Consider the following 21,905-nt stretch of genomic DNA (forward strand, 5'->3'; position numbering starts at 1 on the left):
TATTTGTATTTCATACAGTATGGATAGAAAATATGTCAAAATGTGTAATAATTGTACTGTGTGTGTTTCACACTATATATTTTAACACAGACAGACAGAAAGACAGACAGAAAGATAGATAGATAGATAGATAGATAGATAGATAGATCATGGAAAGGTTAAAATAATAATGACAAAATATCATGAACAATAATAATACTAATAATAAACTAAAGAAACAACATACAAAACAATTTTCCTCATTATTATTCCTTATGTTTCTACACCAACAGATAGATATACATTGGAAAGGTACCCGAGTATAATGACATAATAATAATAATAATAATAATAATAAGAAGAAGAAGAAGAAGAAGAAGAAGAAGAAGCAAAACTTGGCTGCGCTTTAATAACAGAAAATAAACTACAATTCCCATCAGTAAAGCGAAGTCTATGATTGACAGCCAGCCTGTCCAATCACCGCATCTGAAATGTTGAAACTACCGCATTGGGCGGGTCTTCGCAGCACAAGAATGGAGGCAATCGGCGGGCAAACGCTTCTCTACACGTTTTGAAATGTGATCGTCCACAGACTGTGTTCGCTTTTTTAATTTCCATGTGACGGAGGGTGACGGGGGACCGAGAGAAGACCCAGGCCCGTGGGAGGCGACCACACGAGGGGCTGGAACAACGACAGCGGCCGAGAGGTAAGGGGAAAGAAGGGCCCGCTGTCGTAGCCGGAGAGCTACGGGGAAAAGTGTGTAGCGCCGCCTGACGGACCGCCCGACGAACCGGGCAGCCGCTGTCAGGAAACCGCGGTGTCTAGAAAAGGTCTTCAGTATCTGAGGGAGCGCCGCCAACAGCTCTCCATACGCCATCACACTGGACTACGATGTGGATCACATCTGCGAGGACAACTCACACTCATGTAGTCTGTGTGGGGCAGTGGTCGCATCGTTAGCAGGGGAGGGCCCTCATCAAGCTAACGCCTGAAAATGACGTTTGTCCCGGGGCTTGTTCAGTGAATTATCTGTGTCACCACTGACATGTTTGAATCCTGTTCTTTCCACCACACGATGTGCTGACGCTGCTCTGTGTCACATGCTGTCTCTTCCACAGGTGTGACCTCACGCTGGACCTCTGGATGAAAACAAGCAGATCAGTCTCTGGGACACAACAGTGGAGTTTCACTTCAGCTCTCACCAACCTCATCACCTGTCACAGATCCCCTCCATGATACACCTGCAGTCTCCATAAGACTCCACACACACACACACAGCATGGAGGAGCAGCAGGAGGAGTCTGAAGGCGTTTACGTGGAGCACCAGTACATGTGCAGCGAGTGCCACGAGCTCTTCAACACCCTCGAGGATGTGCTGATCCACCAGCAGATCCACACTGGCGCAGAGGGGGAAGGGGAGTTGAGTGAGGCCACGATGGGGCAAACCCAGCATTACCAGTGTCTGGAGTGTGGGAGCCTCCTGGTGAACCCAGAGGAGCTGCTGCAGCACCAGGAGATGCACATGAGGGAGGCTGGGTTGGAGATGGAGCACCAAGGTGACATTGGTTTACGTGAGTTTGGAGCTTAAGAAATTGGAAGTGGGAGAGGTATTGATGTGTACATGTACTACTCTGTGGAAGTGAAGTGATCCATGAATTCAACTAAAATGTTTAAAAACACTAGATCACAATGTTTAAGAAACTGTTCCGGGATCTGCTGCATCATTCCATCACGTTTCGTATGAATCGCTCCAACAGTTTTTGTGCACTCGTGCTTAAAACCAAAAACAAACCAACCAATGAACAAACAGACGGGGGTGAAAACATAACCTCCTCGGTGGAGGTAATAATACAGTCGTGTCAAAAGAAGCAAACAGTTCTCAGTGAAACTGACTCCAGACTCCTCATACTATTTTACTTTATAGTCAGGTTGTTGGTTCAGATTAAATCATTGGACATTTTGCCCCTGGTCATTTTAAGCGTAAGAACAAACTAACTCTGTGTGTTTGTGTCCGTCAGAGCTGTGTGAGGTCATGGAGACGGAGGAAGGCGGGTCAGAGGCTCAGGTGTCGGGGCCAGTTCAGTACCAGTGTCTCGACTGTCTGGCTCTGTTTGAATCACCTGAGACCTGGTTGGAGCACCGGCGGACCCACAGCAGGAGCAGCACACACAGCAACGCAGAGCCCACGGTAAGCAGACAGACATATGCTCAACAATCTGTATTTTAGTTGTTTCAATTATCAAGTGACGAGTCAGAATTAATAATTATTAATAAATGATTAATTGTAGTTCTCATTCAGTCGAGGCAGCTAAACATAATAATACTTGTAGTGTCTGTAAATGAAGTTGCCCCTTGAAATGGATGTTCTTGCTCTTACACCGTGTCACTATGCTCAGTGATGGATGAAGCAGAAAAGTTGAGCAGCAGATCACATCCTCTCAATACGATGTTTTGTGTCCAGTGTGCTGACTCATTCATGCGTACTCAGCTTCTGGTGAATATTTGTCTATAAATCCAAAGCGAGCACTTGGGGAAATCTCTGCTTGATGGTGTCGCTGTTAAAAAACATTCCTAATATAAGAAATTATGCTCTTAAAACTGTTTCTGAATTCATGAATGCTGTGATTATACTTTAATGTATGTGTCACGACCAAACAGACATCCATTCTTCAAAGCGCCTGATAATCTACTAGAATAAATTAGTTCTAAAATGTTTGTCGTTCTAAAACTGCAATTATAAGACATCACTTATTCATTTTGTAAAATTGCATCAACATTTTTTTGCCCTTGTAAACAGGAGTATGTGCTGCAGCCCGATGGCACCGTTACTCCACTGACCAGTATGCAGAATTATGTGCTGAGTGAGCAGCAGGCGGGGGAGATCTTGGCCCAGGTACTTTGGTTTGTAAACATTTCACAACAGATGCATGGATACTTTCACAGTCTTGACTTGTTCTCTGTATGTTGTTCTGTGTATTTACCAGGTACTCGCTCAGCAGCAGCAGCAGCAGCAACAAAGGAAACGTCAGTCTGTATCTAAATCTGCTACACCCTCCCGCTTCGCCCTGCTCCCCCCTGTGACGCCGACCCCCGGTTCCGCCACCATGCATCTGCAGATTCTCACCGCTCAAGTCCTGGCAGACAACTCCACTGCTCCCAGCCAGCGCCGCTCCAAGCTGCCTCCTCTGCTGCCTGCTGTCGGCCGTGGCACCTCCGCAAAGCTGGGAGTCCTGGAGAACGGCGTCCAGAGACTTGAGTTGAGGTTGGCCCCTGCTGTGCAGGAGCTGCAACAGCAAGCTGAGGTGTTAGTCATCCACCCTTACGAGTGCTCAGAGTGCTCCCTTCTGTTCCAAACTCCAGAGGATTTCCTCCAGCACCAGGGGGAGCACTTCCTGGGCCAGGATAAAGAGAGTGGAGAGTCAGGGGTCATGAGTGGCTTCGAGGAGGTGCGAGGGAGAGAGGAGGCTACGGAGAAGGCGGAGGACATGAGGATCAGAGTGGCAGAGAAGAGAGAAGCGTGCTGGGCCAAACCTCAACAGTGTGAGCTCTGCCACCGCACCTTCACCTCAATCAACCGGCTGGCTGCTCACAAACGTGTGCATGAGCAGGGCACGCACGAGTGCCCAGAGTGTGGGAAAGTGTTCAAGAAGGTGACATCGCTGCAGACGCACATGCGAACACACTCTGGTGTGGCCAGGTACTTATGTGTAGACTGTGGCAATGGCTACACCACTGAGATGACGCTCATCATGCACAGGTAAGTGGCTCAGACAGCATCACATCCCAGATAATGATGAGCGGCTGACTAACACAACCTTTTGACTTTTTTCTGTTGCACCTTTTCTAACAGGAAGTCCCACACTGCAGACCCACTGCACAAGTGTCAGTTCTGCAACAAAACCTTCACCAACATGACCAAATACCTCTACCACCGTCGAACCCACCTCAGCCGGGAAACTTCTGGCTCACCCGCGTCTGCCTCTATGGTAGGACAATAACACCTAGGCCACACTGGGTGCAGCGTGTGACGGCTGCGTCGCCCATCTGCTGCATCTCGTGCGCGTCTGTTTTAACGGGGAGTGTGTCTGCTGCGGCGCCGCGATGTGAGGTTTCTGGTATGACGACTGAATTCCCTCGAATAAAACAAGTCCTATGAACTCAACTAAATTCCAGGACTCAACGGTATGAAGCCGCGCATCTTCCGGCATTTATTTTGAAATGTGTACAGGCAGTGATTCAAATATTTGCGACATATTCAACAGATAGACATCAAAACTGTGGTGGAAGCTCGTTTTCACTTTCACAAAGTAGTTAAGACCCCGACTCACTAGAAGAGCAGTGCGGGCCCTCGCAGCCAATCTGGCCGCTCTAGCCTGAAAACATGTTCGCCAAAACATTCCGTGATGCACGTTACTCACGCACCCAGTGTGGCCCCGGTGTACGAATATCCACAACCTCATGTTACGATTACATATTGATGTAACATATGATTGTTGTCGTATTTAGCTCTCAGCTCCAAGAAGAGCATCTCGTTCTGCCCTTGCCATCCTAGAGCGAGCAAGAGAAAAGAGAATTTCTCACACTACAAAAACCAGCCTGCTGACCCCTCTCACAGAAGAAGAGATGGAAAAACTGGAAGAAAATCCAGAGGAAAGTTCTCAGACAGAAGTGGAAGTGGAGAAAAAGGCAGAGGACAACAACATGGAGGTGTCCCCCCCACTTGAAGGTAACATCGATGTGCACGAGCGGGTGGAGGATGCCACCAAGGCTGGTTTAGCCACAGACACCGTTTCTCTGGATGACACCGATGCCGGCGTCACGTCGAGCTCCACTGGCTCAACAGAAGCTGCTTTACCTGAGTCACTGGAGAAAGGGCCTTTTTCTTGTCGTTCCTGCAGTAAGACCTTTCCCTCTCAGCTGCAGTTAGTTCAGCACCGACAAAAGTCCCACGTCACCGAGCGCAGCTTTGTCTGTGGAATCTGTGGCAAGTCCTTTAAGAAGCAGATCCACGTACGCAACCACATACGGACACACACTGGTGAGAAGCCCTTTCAGTGCTCCGACTGCGGCAAAACCTTCTCATCTCTAGCTAATCTAATGAGGCACAACCTCATCCACTCTGGTGTGCGCCCGTACCGCTGTGATGTGTGCCACCGCTCCTTCTCACAGTCCTCCAACCTCCGTCAGCACAGCCTGCTGCACTCCAACGCTGCAACGCTGTGCTGCCCTGACTGCCCCGCCACCTTTCGCTGGCCCACCAAGTTAGCAGCGCATCGCTACGCCCAGCACCCCGGGTCTCCGGCCCCCTTCTCCTGTTCTCACTGTGGGGCTGGCTTCCTGAGCAGGAGGCAACGAGACAGCCACTGTCTGGAGCAGCACCCCACCCTGGTGCAGGCTGCTGCAGGGAGAGAAGTGGACAAAGATACGCACAACCAATCACAGCTGGGCAGAGACCTGAGCTCAGAGCCCTCCACCTCAGCAGAATCTGGGGATTCAACCAGTCATGTGCGGGGGGGTCTAGATTGCAACTTTTGTGGGAAGAAGCTCAACTCTCCTGCCAATCTGCGACTTCACAAACTGAGCCACCTTGCCTTAGGCCCCGGGCGACCGCGGTCCACCACAGGGAAGCGGCCTAAAGCTCACCAGTGTCCTGTCTGCGGTAAACAGTTTGTGTCTTCGTCCGGAGTCGCACTTCACCAGAGGGTCCACACCGGTGAGCGCCCGTTTCCCTGCCAAGTGTGTGGCAAGCGCTTCCGTCAGAACACGCACCTGCGAGAGCACCTGCGCACACACTCGGGTGAACGTCCATTCCGCTGCGAGGTGTGCGGAAAGGGTTTCATCCAGAGTATGCACCTGGCTGAGCACCGGCGAACCCACACGGGCGAGCGGCCGCATGTTTGTGCGCTGTGTGGCAAAGCCTTCAAGACCTTCTCCAACTTGAGGAACCACAAAAAGACGCACGCCAGGCAGCAGAGGCTGGACGAGGAGGCTGCTGCTCAAGTTGCCATGGAGACCAGCTCCGCTGTGACAGTGGTGGACTCTTCAGCAGTGGAGCTCACCAACAGGCAGCCTCAGCTCATCCAGATCCAAGCCTCAGATCTTCAGCAGGTCGGAACAGATTTTAACTCATTACAGAAAATACACAAAACTGTTTTTACAAACTGTCATACACACTAAGTTAATCAGAGTGAAACATTTTAATAAACTATAGCTGAAAGAGCAAGACGATGACATTTAATCATCACATGTAAATTTGATTGTGTGCCTGTTCTTTGCGGTTAGTTGGAACTTATTCTGAGTTGTGTTTCCCCCTCTAAGACACAAGGAACCCCTACCATCATGTGTAACGAGTTTGGGGAGACCATCGCCATCATTGAGACGAGCGAGGGTGGAGCGCTGCCTCTCGAGCAGGCGTTGGAGATCTATCACACAGCTCTGGAGAACGGCCTCGCCATGGACACAGTAGCTGTGGACGGACTTCAGCTCATCTGAGGACTTGTAGCAGCCAGACAAACTCAACTTTATCCTTTAGAGCTTTTGCTGAACTGATGAGAAAAATACTTGTCTGAATACCAACTTAAACAACGGCTGACTGAGTACTGTGAGGTTGAGTGTTCAGTTCTGAGTGAAAGCAGAATGCTGAGATGGCAAAATGCATGTTACGTTCAGCAAAAACACCAAAGTTTGTCTACTCCCCTCAAGCAGTGAGGGATCAGTACTGACATTATGTAAATTTAAGAATATGGAATTCATTATGAAGAAGTACCACAGGTTTGTGCCTCACGAAATTTGTATGATTTTATCATTTATAAGATGTGACTTTTCTTTTGTTTAAGATTTTGGTCAAAGTATTCTGTTGTAAATAAGTGAAATCAATAAATGTTTTTTCAAGATCAACATTTCCAACCTTTAGTCTCTTTACATTCATTTTAACACACCCAGAGTCAACACTGTAGAAATTAGGCTCCGTTAAATACACAGGACCGAGACAAATAGATAAAATCCTTGAACCACTCTGTCCTCCGCCCAATTTTTCACATTTCCAGCAATAAAATCACTTTAATCCAACACCTATTTTTATTTGCATACTGAAAGATACATATACAAACCTTAAATTATTCATATAAATTCCTCTCCTGCATACTGGAACAGCAAACCAAGGAGTATAACACAAAAACATTAATAGTCATATTTATTGTTTTTTCCATGTCATGTGTTTTTACCGTCTGTAATGTGTCTTAGAAGTCAACATAAGTTCCTTATCAATAATATAATGAGTCTATTGACTCTACAGTAATTATTTACAGCACAACCAAGTCTTGCACAGACACAACCAGTATTACGTCCTACCAGTTCTCTTTTTGATTCGTTACCCTCCTCTCACTTACCACAGTTTATTCTCTCCACCTGTCTATGACGGAGGTCTGGAGAGAGAAATAAAGTGACAAAGGGAAGGAAGGAGGTGGAAGCATGTGTACAAATGTTGAGGCTATAAAGCGTGGGACAGAGAGGCATACAAGGCTGTCTAAAACATACTGCTTATTACTGTTGAACGAATTTAAAGGTCTGCATCGAGTTTGTCTTCCTCTTTGAAATGAACCATAAAAAATAACTGCACCACAGGTCCTTGCTGAGGCGAGAGGCCAGTCAAGGGAAGACTACAACGGAGGAACTCTGCAGGCATCGGATAAGCTTCCTTCACCTGTTTCCAGAATTATTACAAGAAAACTAGTACAAGAAATCAAGAACTGGCAGAAATGAGGGAAATGTCTGCCAGCAATGAGAATAGAACCAGGTCCAGGATCCACTATAATGATAGAAGGAGGAATTACAATAACCATAGGAATAGTACGACAACAAACTGAATATGACCATGTTAAATACAAATCATTAAAAAAATTCATAAAACTGCTTGGCAATAGAGGATTAAGGCTGTAGCAGCCTGACCTCTACAACAAAGAGCCAAGATGTGCCTGTTGATTCTAACCCACCTCCTTCCTTCATGGTTCACAAATGAGAGGCACAGGAATGCTCGATTCCTTCCCACTAGCATGTGCTCGAGGGTCAGTTGAGAGAAGGGAGGACTTGGCCAGACAGGTAATTGCAGGAATGATGGCACTGCCAGAAGTTCACTTAACGTTTGAGTCCATGTATCAGTCTGTCCTGTGTAGACCTCCCCTGAAGGTCCACGTATGAACAGTAAAATGGGGGAAAAGATCTTTCCAGGTCCGTAGCAACGAGTGCTTTTTGTCAAATCAAATGGTTTCAAGCTGTTGGAGGCCCAGCCCCCGAAAATCAGCAGAAACAAGACACAGGCTTACAACTGTTAAGTCTACATACAGGTGGAACAGATACTGCACTGTTTATACTCTTCTGACCCTATTAAAACAAATAAAACATAAAATGTCCTATTTTTTTTTTTTAAACCACTGACTTTTCACTGCCTCTGAAAGGCCTAAGCAGATCTCCGTCCAAAACAAGAACCCTTTCTTCCTTCGAGGCAAATGAGCGCAGCTGTACACAATGGTCCTTCGTTCACTGGCATCAATGGGAGCTTCCTCCAAGGTGGTTAATACAGAGTGCTAATTCAAGTGTGGGATATAAGAGTTTGCCATGTGTGTGTGTGTGTATGTTTTTGTGCCACTAGGTTTTTTCACATGTCCTTTTTTTGGTACAAGGGTCACACATAAAAAAAAATGTCCCAATGTTGCATAAAACACCTCTCACTCAAAGGTCGTCTGAAGAGAATAGAAAGAAAAAAATGATCTCATCAGAGGAGAGCAAAAAGTGGATTAAAAAAAAATGGTGTGAAAGCGCGTAGGGGTGGAAACATGTGACAGCAACAGTCACTGATTGGTCAATCTCAATTAGTCAACTTCGCTCATCTACAAGAGTCCTGCGAGTCACGAGGATCCTCTGGGCTCGCCTCTGTCCCTTGCTCCACTTCTCCGTCCTGCAGGTCGCCTCCTCCTCTCGCAGAACCTTCTCCTGACTGAGAGCCGGAGGGCCCAGGGAGGGAGCCGGCTGCGTCAGAGAAGCCCAAACCAGAGGCATCGGAGGGGGCAGCCGTCTGCATGATCTTCTGCCGGACCTCCCTGATCTTCAGCTGTAGACATACCTTGGTGGGAAAGATGTCCGAGTATCTTGTCTGGAAGGCTGCAGTGGCCTGAGCTGGAAGCAATACAACAGAATGAATAAAAAACTTGTTTCTGAAAGTGGAAACTCACTCTGATCAATTGTGTTTATAGTACAGAGTGTGTTTTTTTGTTTTACCTGAGGGGAAGAAGCCCTGCTCCTGGAACAGCTGCATGACCAGCGCTCTCCTCTGGTCCAGCGTCCGACGCAGAGATGAGTACGGCACTTTGTCAAACTCCAGTTCTGTCAAGATGTCTTCTCCATCTGTGGCTGGGAGTGGGGACAAATAGGTGGAGTGGTTGAGACTCCGGGAATCTGGTTACAATGATGAACATGTTTGTTTAGGTCTCAACAAATATGGGACATGTGTGATATTCAGTTGAGAGCAAAATACTTTGCTACACTAGGGACTCCAACATCACCAATTTTCCAAGTTTCTATATTTGTTCTAGCAAAACGTATTATTTTTACTTATTGAAATGATCACTTTTGAAATCACATGTCAAAGTAATTAAGAAAATCAATAAAGCGTCTGTAAGACATCAATAGTTAAAGTTAAAACAAAGTGAAAAAATGTCAAAAAACAATACAATAACAAACAAGTTAATGTTCTCCACCAACCCAGACCCATTATTTTATATTACTGCGACAAATCCTGCCCAGAACCAAGAAATAAACAGACCATAGAGATTTGAGGGATATCTAAAAAGACATCTTTCTTTGGTGTGTTACCTGCTCTGTCAAAGGTGAAGATGTCTCCCTCACACTTGGCGGCACTTTTAGGAGTGTTGGGCTCGGAGCTGCAGCTGGAGCGCCGCCGGCTCTTTCTTTTAGGAGAGACTTGATCGTCAGTGGCTGAGTCCAAATCTAGGAGCACAAATAGGAAGCAATCTTTAAAAACCAGCACATAAATAATATATCTAAAAAATATCTAAAAACCACTATACACAATGTGCAGCCTTCATCAAAGAGGAAACAAGAAATTCAACTGAGAGGAATTACACTAATATCACACATACAATGAAACAACAGTAAATATCAGCAGAATATAAATTCAGGATCCATATCACATCAGTGTATCATTGATCTAAAATCAATAAGCACTGAACAAATAGTTCTACCTCTGCATTTATAAACACAGTGAAGATCTGCTTTTTTATACACTTATGAAATGACCCAAAGGATCAGGGCTGGAACTAACAGTTATTTTCATTATGAATTCATCTGCTGATCTTTGTCTCAATTATTGGATTTATCTTGTATTATATGAAACAACATAAAACACAGACAAATCATAAAACATTACATGTTGTCGATCAACTTATTCATATATAAGTTTAAAGCAGTCAATAGACTTTTCACACTATCATAAAATGCTCTTGAGAGTGAGACCTGTAGAGTTCTTTCTCTTGCGGCGGTAGCTGCCCAGAATGGCGCGTGGTGACGTGGCCAGACTCTGCAGGGTGGGTGAAGGCAGAACCTCTTCAGGTCGAAACTCTGGGAGCTCGGCAAAGCGCTCCTCAAAATATACCTCTGACAGCACCCTGCCAGACCAACAAAGACACACACACAAAACGAACAGTATATATACACTCTCCAACAATCATTTCTGCAACAATACGTAAAAGATTCTCAAAGGTGTTAACTCACTTGTCCACAGAGTCAAAAGTCTTTTTCAGAGGAGGTGGACGGGCTTTGACCTTTTTAGGTGTAGGGCCATCTTTGTCAGTCTGTGGGGGTGGTAGTACAGGTTCAGTGGCTGATGGAGGAGGGAGAGGAGAGGAGGAGTGGGACTCCTTCCATCCAGTCTGCACAGAAAGAAATATTTCATAGAAAAATCACATAGATGTTAAGTGATTGTGTTTGAGCTAAAGGTCAGTGTGTGATGCTCCTCTCACCTCTTTGGCGGTTGTGCTTTCCCTGGTCCGTGTGTCAGACGGGTCCGCTGCACTGGAGCCGTCCAGGCCTCTGTCGGAGGACGGTGGCTCTTCGGCAGGATGTGTTGATTGAGGACCCGTCTGCCCCACCGGCTCAAGATCAAATGAGAAGTGACTGTTGGCTGCATCTTCCCGCTCCCTCTCTCTCTCTTTTTCCCGCTCTCGCTCCCTGTCCTTCTCCCGTTCTCGCTCTTTTCCTCTCCCTCCTCCTTCATAGCTGCCCACAGGAATGTTTGCCACGGTCGCCTTCACTTTCTGAGGGGCCCTGACTGGAAGCTGGGTTAGTTTGGATGTACCTGGTATGTTGCCTGCAAAGCAGAAAGAAAAAATAAATAAATTCACTCCAAATTACAATCTTTCCAGAATTACTCTTGGATAAAAATATATATATGCAGCGGTACCAGGTGTTTGGATTTGAAGTGAAGGACTGCAGGGCCTTATGGACACAGCTGAGCCACTGGGAGGTGCCACTGAGCTGCTATTGCTTGAGGTCTGCATCTGCCTCTCCAGCTGTCTGTCCGCATGTGTCAGCAGCTCACTATGTCTCTCAGCCTGCCGGTCAGCTTGTCGATCTGCAGGTCTGTCTGGAGGCAGGTGCCGGTCTGCCTGTCTGTCTGGATGCGGGTGTGTAATTGTGGCGGGTGAGGCTATGTGCTTGGGCAGGATGTGAGGGGACGCGCTGGAAGGGCTGGAGACAGAGTAGACCACACTGGGGGGCACTGCTGTCATGGAGACCACCCCCGTTGCCATGGTGACGCTAGGTGACTGAGGGTAGATTGCGGTGACTATCTGCCCCCCGGAGCCCGAAGCAGGGACTGACAAGGGGGGCTGTGGAGATTGAGCTGCGGCGACAAGCGGTGGCTGACCTGGATGAAGAACATAATTCAAATATTCTTTTATTTTCTTTTACACTTAAGTGATAAGACATGAATAAATATCTTCTTCATTATTAATAACATAACAAATGTGCTCCTGTGATTGAGGTTTCAACAAGGAGTCAGGTGTGTGACTAGTCTTACTGTTACAGTGGCGGTCTACTGAAAGGGATAAACACATCAACTACTGATTACCTAAGATTTTAGATTTAGATTTTTTTTAATTTAATCAACCCCCACAATAAACAGGCCAGCTTCATTTATGGTTGAATAAATCTGTTTTGGTCAAAAAGGCTGAAGTTGTGTTTGACTGCACTGTATTTGATGCATTTAAATGAAGTGGATTTTATTTTATCTGTGTTCATCGATGAAAAAACATTTCAGCTCACTGCACAGTTTCACCTTCACCCCTCTATTTTATTTATTGCTGAATCATGTATAATTTTTATTGTTCTCCATTTTAACTATAATGTTTAACGTGTTACTTATTATTATTCAACTTATTTATTTACAATTCACTTAACTAATATTTATAATTTTTATATATTCAAATAGCCTCTTATTTTATATATTTATACCTCACAAGTTCAGTTCTGTCATGTATTTGTTATGTATCTGCCTATTATCTTGAAGCACATCAAGTCTATAGTTGTCTATATAAATAAACTTGACTTGACTATATACACTATATAACTAGTATCAACTATGTAAATAAAAATCAGGATGTTGGTGCTATATAATGATTTTAATTGGCCTTGTATTTACATTGATATCGAAATAACTACCGTAAATATCAAATGTATTATCGAAATAACTACCGTCAACATTTGACAGAAGGCCAAATATTTTTGTTGGAGAGCCAGATTTGTCCCAAAGGCCTTTCATTAGGAAACTTCATACGATACCTTAAAAGCACAAAATTCATATATAAAGAACAGAATCTATGAAATCATGATTCAGAGGCACTGACCTGCAATCAGTGGCTGAACCAATGTCTGTCCAGGTGGTGCAATGGCTGTAAACCCAAGTGTTGCTAAGGACGAGGGAACATATGCAGACCCAGGCACTGGTAAAGCTTGCTGGGTGGGAGAGGAGCCTGTTGTTGTGGAGACCAGAGGAAGAGTGGATGGGACCCCTGGAGTAGACTGGACATAGGTGATCCTGAAATAAAGCAGGAGAGGTGATTAATGGAAAGAAAAAATTGAAGGCAACAAAGAGAGATGGAGGAGAGAGAAGATGACATGAAAATGTCGAGAGGTGTAGAAGCAGTGACAAAAGGTGTTTGAGTAAAATAACGAGGCAGAATAGAGAGGACGGGAACAGAGACATGATTAGAAAGACAGAGGAGGACAAAAATAAAAGTGCTGTAGTGGGGTCGGTGGGTGAGTGTACATCACAGCGAGCAGCTCCGAATAACTAGTGCTATAGGTTTGTTCTCTCTGTCTGTCTGTCTCTGCGTGTGTGTTTGTTAGAAGTTGAGAGGTAGTGTGGGGGTGGCAGGCAGAGGCAACTTGGGCCACCAGCGGCATGACTAACACATCCAGAATAGAGCTGCACCGCTAGAGCTGCACCCCTGCTGGAGTTTTTGTTTCTCACATTGTCTGCTCGCTATGCTTTAAGAAGTCCGGACCACCGTCGTGACAACTTCATGCTGTTTGGTTTCATTTATGCCAACTAAACTCAGTCAAGTAGTAGAATGTGGCTGGACTTAATCCATGAACTACAAGGAGCAGGCAACTGAGAGCGAATCCTGTTTAACAGTAATCAGCAAAAGCTTCTATCATCTGTTTAAATTTGTGTTTTTATTCCATTTAAAAAACCTCAGGAAGAATGAAGTGGCCCAGTTAAAAAAGATTTGAAATGACTGATTAAACATTTTATCAAGCGTCTAATGGGTGAAAATTGTCCTGTACACACTCCTAATGGCTGCTTTCTATTTTTGTAGTAAGGACACACTTCATTAAAGATTGTTGCAAGGGAATTGTCAATATTTAAGTGATATTTACTACTATTTACTGTTTTGGGGATAATCATTCTATTCTCTTATCCAATGACTGCACTAGTATATTGAAACTACAATTACACCTCACGGTTGTATTCCGCAGCCAGGCTGCAGTTAACATCCATGTCTGCCCAGACTCATATGTAACAAAGGCTTTAAAAGAATTCAAAAAAGGTAGTTAGAGAATTTAGTCACGATAAATGGATACATTTTTCACTTATGGCCATTTACAAATGAGTTGTGAGGGATTGATCAACTTTGAGTCTAAGTGAATGTTTGTGCCAAATTTGAAGAATTTCAATCAAAGCAATCTTGATAATTCACATCAAAAATATTTTGTGAAATCACAGCAACCCTAAACTTTAAACCTAGAATGTAATGACAGACAGATGCATGGACAATCTGAAAACATAATACCCGCAGCTACAGCTGTTACCATTGCAGAGACATGAACTAACTATGTGGCTCGCTGCAGATCCAACATTATAAATGTTTGCCCATGAGTTGAAATACTTTTTCTAAATACAGAAGGGATTATGGAACATGTTCACAGGATAAGACGAACGCTATGGCATAACTGTTTTATTCTGAAGTGTTAGGTACTTGTGAGCCTGTTAGTCATGGCTGAGTCAACCTTTACTGGCACGCAGTCATTTGTTTACAGCCCTGTTCAGACATCGAAGCTGTAACAGTGGGTTCATCTATCCTTTCCTCTGTCTGCCTAACAGAGATAGCTTTTAGGCTTTTAAACATTGGTCTCCATTATAGGATGTAATGTGTGGACTAAAACATGAGTGTTACAAAGAGCTCCAGTGTCCAGAAGTGAATGGAACTTGAAAACTCTTTTTTCCTGCTCCTCGTCAGAACATAGCACTACTGGAAAACCGAGGTCAGTAGGTAAATTTAGCTATTGAGAAGGAAGAGCCAAAATACACACTGACTCATTAAACTCATTTTACCATTGACAGTTTATTCTCACAAGAGTAACTTTTATCTATTTCATTAGTCAGGATTGCACACATGTAATAGACATATTGAAAGCATCAAAGCTGTTACAGTGAGGTTTGTAAAAAGGAAAACAGATCTAGTTCTGGCTTTCAACTAATTCATCATACTCAGCCAATTTTGATTCATTTTTTTATGATTGAAAAATTACCCGTACTGTTTCATTTATTAAGGAGTACCAAAGTAGTGATATTTACCACATAGCACACACTAGGCCCATAGGTGCTTGAAATTGCCATTTGGCAAAGTACTACTGTTGATAGCTATCATATTTTCAAATTAGAACCAGATATCCAAGTGCAAAATGAGAATCCCACAGTGGTGGTGTTGTAGGTTAAAGAGTTAAAGGATCCCTATTCATTCTCTCAGTACGGTGTTTCCTACCTGGTAGGTGCTGGTGGCAGCAGTACAGTCTGGGAGGGAGCTGATCCTTGAGCCATCACAGCAGCTGTGCCCACTGTTACAGGGAAGGGGCTGGCAGGGTGCACTGCCCCCCCCTGTGGGAGCTGGGACTGGACCAGTGGCATGGGAGCAATCTGAATGATCTGCAGAGGCATGGAGAGACAAAGCCATGAAGACAGGACAAATACAAACGTGTGAATTGGCAGTTCTAAAGTTCTCATGCCAGTGTTTCCAGTGAAGTGTTCACTGACCTTGCTTCCTGTCTGAGCGCCGTTCTGGACAGGAAGAGGCGGAGCAACAATAGGAAACTGTTGGGCAGGGGCTGGTGCAGTCCGTACTGTTGCCATGGGAACTAGCATTTTACCCTGGAGCACCGGAGACTGTGTTTGCACTGAGGCAAGTACAGGGAAAGAGAAAGGGGATGAGCATTTTATTAGCAGTCACCACAATTACCTTTATAATTGATTACCTATGTGCGCCAGAGGCATCGTCATGAATGCTAATGTAAGGCTCTCACCTCTGGTTCCCTGGCTGACCATTCCCACTGCAGGGCTGGACGTATATCCTGTCAGTGAACCTGTACCCTGCTGCTTTCCATTGGCCAGGGACATGTGTGTGGGTGGAGCTGTGGGCAGGTTGAAGATACTGGTTGGCTGGCTGAGCTGCTGAGGTGGACTCTTGGGGTTGGTGTTTGCAGGTAGAGTGGGCAGGATGTACTGAACTTGTGTGATGGCCTTACCCCCAGGGGGTGCCAGGGAGGAGGCAGGAAGGAACTGGGGCTGAAGCAGGGGCACAGACAGGGGCCCATTGGTTTGGTTATGCAGAGCTGAAACAGCAGCGGAGGTATGGGCCTGATGATGCAGGGGCTGCGGCTGGGGGGAGGGGGTGATGAGCTGGACAGCTGGTTGAGCAGACAAAGCCCCTCCTAACACCAAATTAGTCACTACACCACCTGGGCCTATGCCTCCACCTACAGGATTAGGTGATGAAGAAGAGTAGTACCCACCCCCTGTGGCTGCAGCCCCGCCTCCTGGCCCTGAGCCAATCAGGAGGTGCGGCTGCTGATGGGGAGTCAGCGACTTCCTCTCCGCCAGATGAGGGCTGGAGGAAGATCCCCCATCTCTGGGTTTGCTGGCGATGGGGAGCGGTGTGCTGATAACAGGACGCATTACATTGGTCACCACCGTAGACGCCATCCTCACAGCGCCAATGCCCAGTAGTGGGTTTCCACCCAGTGAACTAACTGACGAGGACGGAGGCCCTCCAGCTGGAGAAGTGGAAATGACTGACTGGCCAGAAGAGAGGGACAGAGAGGAGGCTTGTATTCCTCTTCCTCCTCCCTCTCCCCCAAATGTGTCTTTACCCTCTCCTTCTCCTCTTTCCTTCCTCCTGTGATCTGAAAACCCACCCCCACCTGATCTCCCCTCATCATAACGCTTGCTGGTGGGGTAAGAGGACAGTGAGACACTCCTGCCATGAGGTGTGTGGTGTGAGGAGGAGGATGACGCAGTGGAGCAGATGACTGGGGCAAAAATTCTCTGAGAAGAAAGGAGAATGGACAGAAAAATATTTAGAGCAAAGAAAGACACCACAGAAGGCAACTACTTTTGAATGACAAATAGTAATGTTACCTTTCGATCATTTTCGTCTGCAGAACAATTATCACTATCGCTGTCAGTCACCCGCTCCTTACACTTGAGGTCTATGGAAGTGCTAGGATAGGGGTCCTCTGTGAAAAATAAAAATGTACACTAATGCTGCATTCATGCAATTTCAACAGACTGAGAAGAACAGGAGAAAATACTGTATATCTCCAATAAAACAAATTATTGTTGAGTAGGTCTGATTTCTCACCAATGACATCATCATCTCCTTCCTCCTCACAGATGACCATACGCTCCTCGTCACTAGTCATGTCCTCACTGACCCCCCGCTGGGACTGTGATAGGGGTGTGGCATGACTGGAAAACTGGCTGCCACCATCCCCACACATCTAAAATCATTAAATAAAATATATGATCAGATTCCTTCCAACAGATTTAAGAGACTAGGACTTACTTTTTATGTGTATTTTCTTATTTATATGAAGCAGATTGTTTGTGTGTTTTCTATATTTTTCTATAAAATATCAAATGTATTAATTTAATATTATTGTCACTGCCACACTGTGTCCATAGAAGCAAATCTCTCTCTCTAAAAAAAAAAAGATTTATTATGCTATAACTGCAGTTTTTTTTTTCTATTTTAAATCGCATCCTGTTCACAAAACCAGCCCTGAAAGGCTGTCTTCTCCAGCAGGAAGACTGACACGATTGTGTTGTTTGCAAAATGGCAGATTGCATGTTACACAATCAACTTTCTAGGTCCACATGCTGTTCTAGTGTCTTCTTACCTGTGCCAGTTCTGCCAGAGCCTGTGTATTGCCCCTGTCACTCCGCTCAAGGCTGTGCATGGCACTTTGAGAGAAGGCTCGGGGTCGGGTTAGTTGGCCCACATGACCTTCTCCTGTACTCCTCTCAGAAACCAGACCTGGACCAACTCCCTTCAGCTCCACAGAATGAGGCTCTATTAGGAGGTGAGAGGAGGACTGTTAAAGGGCTGGAGATAATATTACTGTAAAAGTATACTGTACGTGTGTATTAGTGTAATCATGAAAGATGATTGAAACTACCAACCTGTGGACTCAGACATGCTCCTCTCTCTGATATCTTTGCCCCCTGGGACTCCCCTGCCTTCAGAGCTGGACTTCTTCCTGTCTTTGTTGCACCACTTCCAGTCTGGGTGCGCCTTAAAGTGGGCCTCTTTAACCTGGGCAAAGAAGAGGGGACAAAAAAGGAGGGAGTAAGTGGAAGTAGAGGGCAAAATATAGGACTTGAATTATTGGTGAATTCAGAGGCATTTGTACCTGGAAAGCCAAATCATGGTACTTCTGTTTCTCCTTGGGTCCTAGAGCATACCACCATTCCCCAAGAATCTTGCTGACTGTCCTGTTGTCCTGGTTTGGGTGCCGCTGATGCACCAATGCTCGATGACGCTTACTGAAAATCATGAATGCATTCATCGGTCTTCGGATGTGGTCCTTCTCCCTCTGAACAAGTGAACAATAAAGACAGGCAGATATTACATTACATATTTTACTCAAAAGAACACAGAGAATTTTGATTTTCTGGTAAAAGCTGTGGAAGAGCTACCTTTCCAGGGCTGCTCTTGTCTCCATCTTTGGGCAGCGCACTAAGGGACTGAGTGCGCCTCTTTACTGGTGATGTAGAGAGAGGCTGCTCCGGTACAACTCCTGGAAGGAAGCTGAAAAGAGACAAGAAACAACCTGTGTTTATAACCTCCACTAAATATCAATAAAAACATGTAACCTTCCACGTAAGAATAGGTTTCTCTCTTTTACTCTTTAATATTAATAACTAAGCAATTTTCTACTTCAAATCAGGTTTTACATACTGTCTATTGGATGTAGACACAGAGCACAAATAGTTCATCTCCCATGAGATACATCAGCACATTCAGCAGATAGCTCGTCCATTTCAATGGCTGACAGCCTGGCCACTTCCTTTCATATAGTGATAGAGCACAGAGATGGAATGCTTTTGTTCCCATCTGCTTTGTTCTGGCACTGAGCTCTTCTGCCCAAATTAGTGCGAGGATAGAGAAAATATCACACTCCCTAACTGTATGTGTGGGTACACAGTGCCACACAGAAAATTATAATGATGGCTGCTTTGGACAAATACGGAACTGCTCTTATATACTGAAAACACTATGTGCAGTGACTTTATATGTCCATGTAACCTCATAGCTTTTCAAACAAAAACAATATATTACAATAAAATGCACTAACAGATCATCAACATCACTCTCTGTCTCGCTGTCAGGCCTCTCCCTCTCTGCCTCTCCTTTCTCCTTCTCTGGAGGCGGCTCATCAGAAGGGGGGGGGGGCCGGGACGGGGGACCTCTTTCGACAGTGGGAGGTACCTCTGCAGGCTCCTGTGACAGCGCTGCCACCCCCTGACATTCTGAGGAAAAACAACAAAGAGACGCATACTTGTTTATGGGAATAGTGAGCAATATATTTTATTTTAAAAACAGTATTAAAACAGAAAGATTACATAAAACTGATGGTAAGACATGTTCTACTGTCAGTAGGTCAGCAAAGATGTTCAGTACCTGACTTCAGACTGGCTGCTTGGGGGTGGTTAACTGGATGCTGGCCCTCCCCTGGCAGAGAAGGAGCATCTGATTGGGTTGGCGCCAGGAAAGGGACCAATGAATGCCAGGGGAAGACTGGAACTGACCGGGGCTCTACATTGGTCCACACTGCAGAAGAAAACAGTATTATTTATTATTAAATACTGACATCTGAGGTCTATAACTTCATGATATCTTGCCCTGCTCAGATATCACATTCAAGAGAACCAGGTCTATTTCTTTTAAAGAATCAGAGCCCACAATGCATCACTCCAGCAGAAATTATTATTTACTCCAATTACAAGCTCTAATAATTAAAACATTTAAAAAAAGTGTTATCATGCATTCTTTTATTATCTCAAATTGATGGAACCACAAATAAACAAATGAAAATTAAGACATAGGCTAGAGCCAGGCAGTATAGATTATACCAACCAGGGGCTGTAACATCAGATATACAAAGTAAATATAATAAATCACCAGCTTTTTTGCGATCTACTGATAATTTCAGCACAACCACCGTAGGACACCTCCATCTACTTCAGTGGTTAAATAACAACAGCCGCAGATGTACCAAAGGACTCTTTGTTCTCAAAACAAACTGGACAGAGAACAGAAGATGGTACATTTTGAAACCTCATAAATGAATGAGGTCTGTCTAAGTTATATTATCTTTATTTCCATTATATAAAACTTTCAAGCAATAATATCGATCCTCTTTAGGTCCTCAAAAGCCATAAGTTGCTTCAACACTCAGAGATTGCATTGTGATATGAGTAAACAATAAAAACAGTACAGTTTTGACAAAAAGGACAGTGTAGGTAAGGGACACGGACTAACCAAACATGCTTAATCCTTGGCGGAGATACTGAGGATTCTCTGATGAGAACATGGTGCAATGAAATCCTTGATGTTTCTCCAAAAAAAAAAAGATGCAGTGATATGTCCTTTAAAAAAATCTTTCTTCTACAACACACAGGGATCCAGGTAAGGCAACATGTTTAATCCAAAACCTCGAGCTGATATAAACCCACAGACAAGTGCTCAGTGGTTTCTGTATCCGTCTCATCCCTACAGGTTGCAGTCATCATTCACGATTATTACTGCATCACCCCGATGCACCATGAGGGTTTTAAAATGTGGCATAAAGACGCGTCCTTGCTTTATTCCAATGCGAATAAAAAATGTAATGTGTGTCAGGTAGACTCCGTATGGCAGAATGCCGCAATCTTACATCGCACTCGTTACAAAACACCAGACACCGGACAAAATGTACAACAAACGATCCCAATAACACAGAAATCTCATTTGTAATAATGAAAATGTTAAGGCGACGCACTGAAAAGATGACTATGATCGAAGGCAATGTTCCTCCTCCCTTTGGTCTAATTACCCCCGATGCCCTCTCTCCCTGTTTGTTTACATTACTACAGCAGCATGGCAATGAGGGGGTTAACAAGGCCTCGAGCCCATCCACGGCCTGGATTAACACACGCGACCGGTAACTGCGCAGTGTTCCCGGGCCATGTCAAACCTTGATCTGTGGTGAAAAGGGAGCTGCAGACAGGTGGGCTGGCCAGGTATCGAGAAGCACATGAAGCGTCCGAGATAACAGCTGAAGGGCAGCGGCAGGACGGCACCGTATCGATCAGGCTGGACCGCACTGCAACAAGCAAAATTGGGGCGATCACAGCCAAAGTGGTGCATCTAACTTGGTGGCGTGGTGGGGAGGGGGGGCTGGTTATTACATTACAGTGTACACTGGTTGGTTATGAAAGAGACCACTTTAACACAAGCTGAATCACACAATAAAGCACATTGGGTCTGATTTAACCGTATCTTGCTACAACCGGAGCCTCAAGTGCACCGCTCCAAATTGGACCAACCTCTCGGGAACGCCCCTGGTCGTGCACCATCCGCAAAAGAAACGCAATTGTTCTCATGTCTCAACTACAAAAGCGTATTCACACGCACTGGCTGCCAAAATAATCCGACCAGGACTGTTTGACAAGTGCATTACACCAAATGCTAACTTGTTTTTCCCTTTACTGAAAGCGGAATTGGAACCATGCACCTGCCAAGACGCAAAATCACCAATTAAAGCAGATCGATCAACTTAGGTTTGTCCCTGTTTACTACGCATACGCATGATGTCGATGACTGTAAATCTGGTGCATTCATCCATCACCCAGTGCTTATACACCAGCCTGTTTATCGAGGGAGCAAACACACACACACACACGCTATCGTCCCTCTTACTAGCTTAAAGGGCTTTAGCTCATCTCGGTACAAAATAAAATAAAATCACCAGCTCCCTTTTCCTACCTGGCCGATCTGACCACCAACCTGACGTTTAGCTAGCGACCGAGACG

At 45.1% G+C, this 21,905-nt stretch overlaps 2 protein-coding genes across 4 annotated transcripts in view; one reads left to right on the plus strand and one right to left on the minus strand.

The window, feature by feature from the left end:
* Window positions 1-484: 484 nt before the first annotated feature.
* Window positions 485-6,877, plus strand: znf526 (zinc finger protein 526). Of its 2 annotated transcripts, none has more exons than XM_020110904.2 (8): window positions 485-686; window positions 1,099-1,536; window positions 1,999-2,168; window positions 2,778-2,873; window positions 2,965-3,737; window positions 3,831-3,966; window positions 4,487-6,088; window positions 6,299-6,877. In XM_020110904.2, exons 2-8 carry the CDS (start codon window positions 1,260-1,262, stop codon window positions 6,470-6,472), a joined length of 3,228 nt encoding a protein of 1,075 aa, XP_019966463.2. In that variant the 5' UTR covers window positions 485-686; window positions 1,099-1,259; the 3' UTR covers window positions 6,473-6,877. The 2 variants fall into 2 exon arrangements, with proteins under 2 accessions (XP_019966463.2, XP_019966462.2); XM_020110903.2 differs by having other exon boundaries at window positions 494-686; window positions 1,099-1,551.
* Window positions 6,878-7,038: 161 nt separating this feature from the next.
* The window catches only part of cicb (capicua transcriptional repressor b), a 34,946-nt gene continuing 20,079 nt past the window's right edge, over window positions 7,039-21,905 (minus strand). Inside the window, exons 3-21 of one of the 2 annotated variants that reach the window (XM_069537782.1) lie at window positions 19,513-19,662; window positions 19,187-19,361; window positions 18,528-18,639; window positions 18,242-18,424; window positions 18,012-18,144; window positions 17,729-17,901; window positions 17,191-17,329; window positions 16,968-17,065; window positions 15,854-16,874; window positions 15,588-15,727; window positions 15,319-15,479; window positions 12,898-13,088; window positions 11,454-11,918; window positions 11,014-11,360; window positions 10,766-10,923; window positions 10,508-10,659; window positions 9,848-9,982; window positions 9,254-9,385; window positions 7,039-9,151 (exon numbers count right to left, since the gene is read on the minus strand). In XM_069537782.1, the coding sequence (XP_069393883.1) occupies window positions 8,862-9,151; window positions 9,254-9,385; window positions 9,848-9,982; window positions 10,508-10,659; window positions 10,766-10,923; window positions 11,014-11,360; window positions 11,454-11,918; window positions 12,898-13,088; window positions 15,319-15,479; window positions 15,588-15,727; window positions 15,854-16,874; window positions 16,968-17,065; window positions 17,191-17,329; window positions 17,729-17,901; window positions 18,012-18,144; window positions 18,242-18,424; window positions 18,528-18,639; window positions 19,187-19,361; window positions 19,513-19,662 (4,355 nt within the window). In that variant the 3' untranslated portion in view covers window positions 7,039-8,861. Of the gene's footprint in view, window positions 9,152-9,253; window positions 9,431-9,847; window positions 9,983-10,507; window positions 10,660-10,765; window positions 10,924-11,013; window positions 11,361-11,453; window positions 11,919-12,897; window positions 13,089-15,318; window positions 15,480-15,587; window positions 15,728-15,853; window positions 16,875-16,967; window positions 17,066-17,190; window positions 17,330-17,728; window positions 17,902-18,011; window positions 18,145-18,241; window positions 18,425-18,527; window positions 18,640-19,186; window positions 19,362-19,512; window positions 19,663-21,905 lie in introns of both variants that reach the window. The other variant, XM_069537781.1, reaches the window with a different exon arrangement.

This window comes from Paralichthys olivaceus, chromosome 13 (assembly GCF_024713975.1).
Source record: "Paralichthys olivaceus isolate ysfri-2021 chromosome 13, ASM2471397v2, whole genome shotgun sequence".
Lineage (NCBI taxonomy): Eukaryota > Metazoa > Chordata > Actinopteri > Pleuronectiformes > Paralichthyidae > Paralichthys > Paralichthys olivaceus.

Coding starts and splice junctions, on each gene's coding strand:
- znf526 (XM_020110903.2), top strand. CDS start 1,260: ATGGAGGAGCAGCAGGAGGAGTCTGAAGGCGTTTACGTGGAGCACCAG. Junction 3,967..4,486: donor CACCCGCGTCTGCCTCTATG/GTAGGACAATAA, acceptor TGTCGTATTTAG/CTCTCAGCTCCAAGAAGAGC. Junction 6,089..6,298: donor AAGCCTCAGATCTTCAGCAG/GTCGGAACAGAT, acceptor TCCCCCTCTAAG/ACACAAGGAACCCCTACCAT.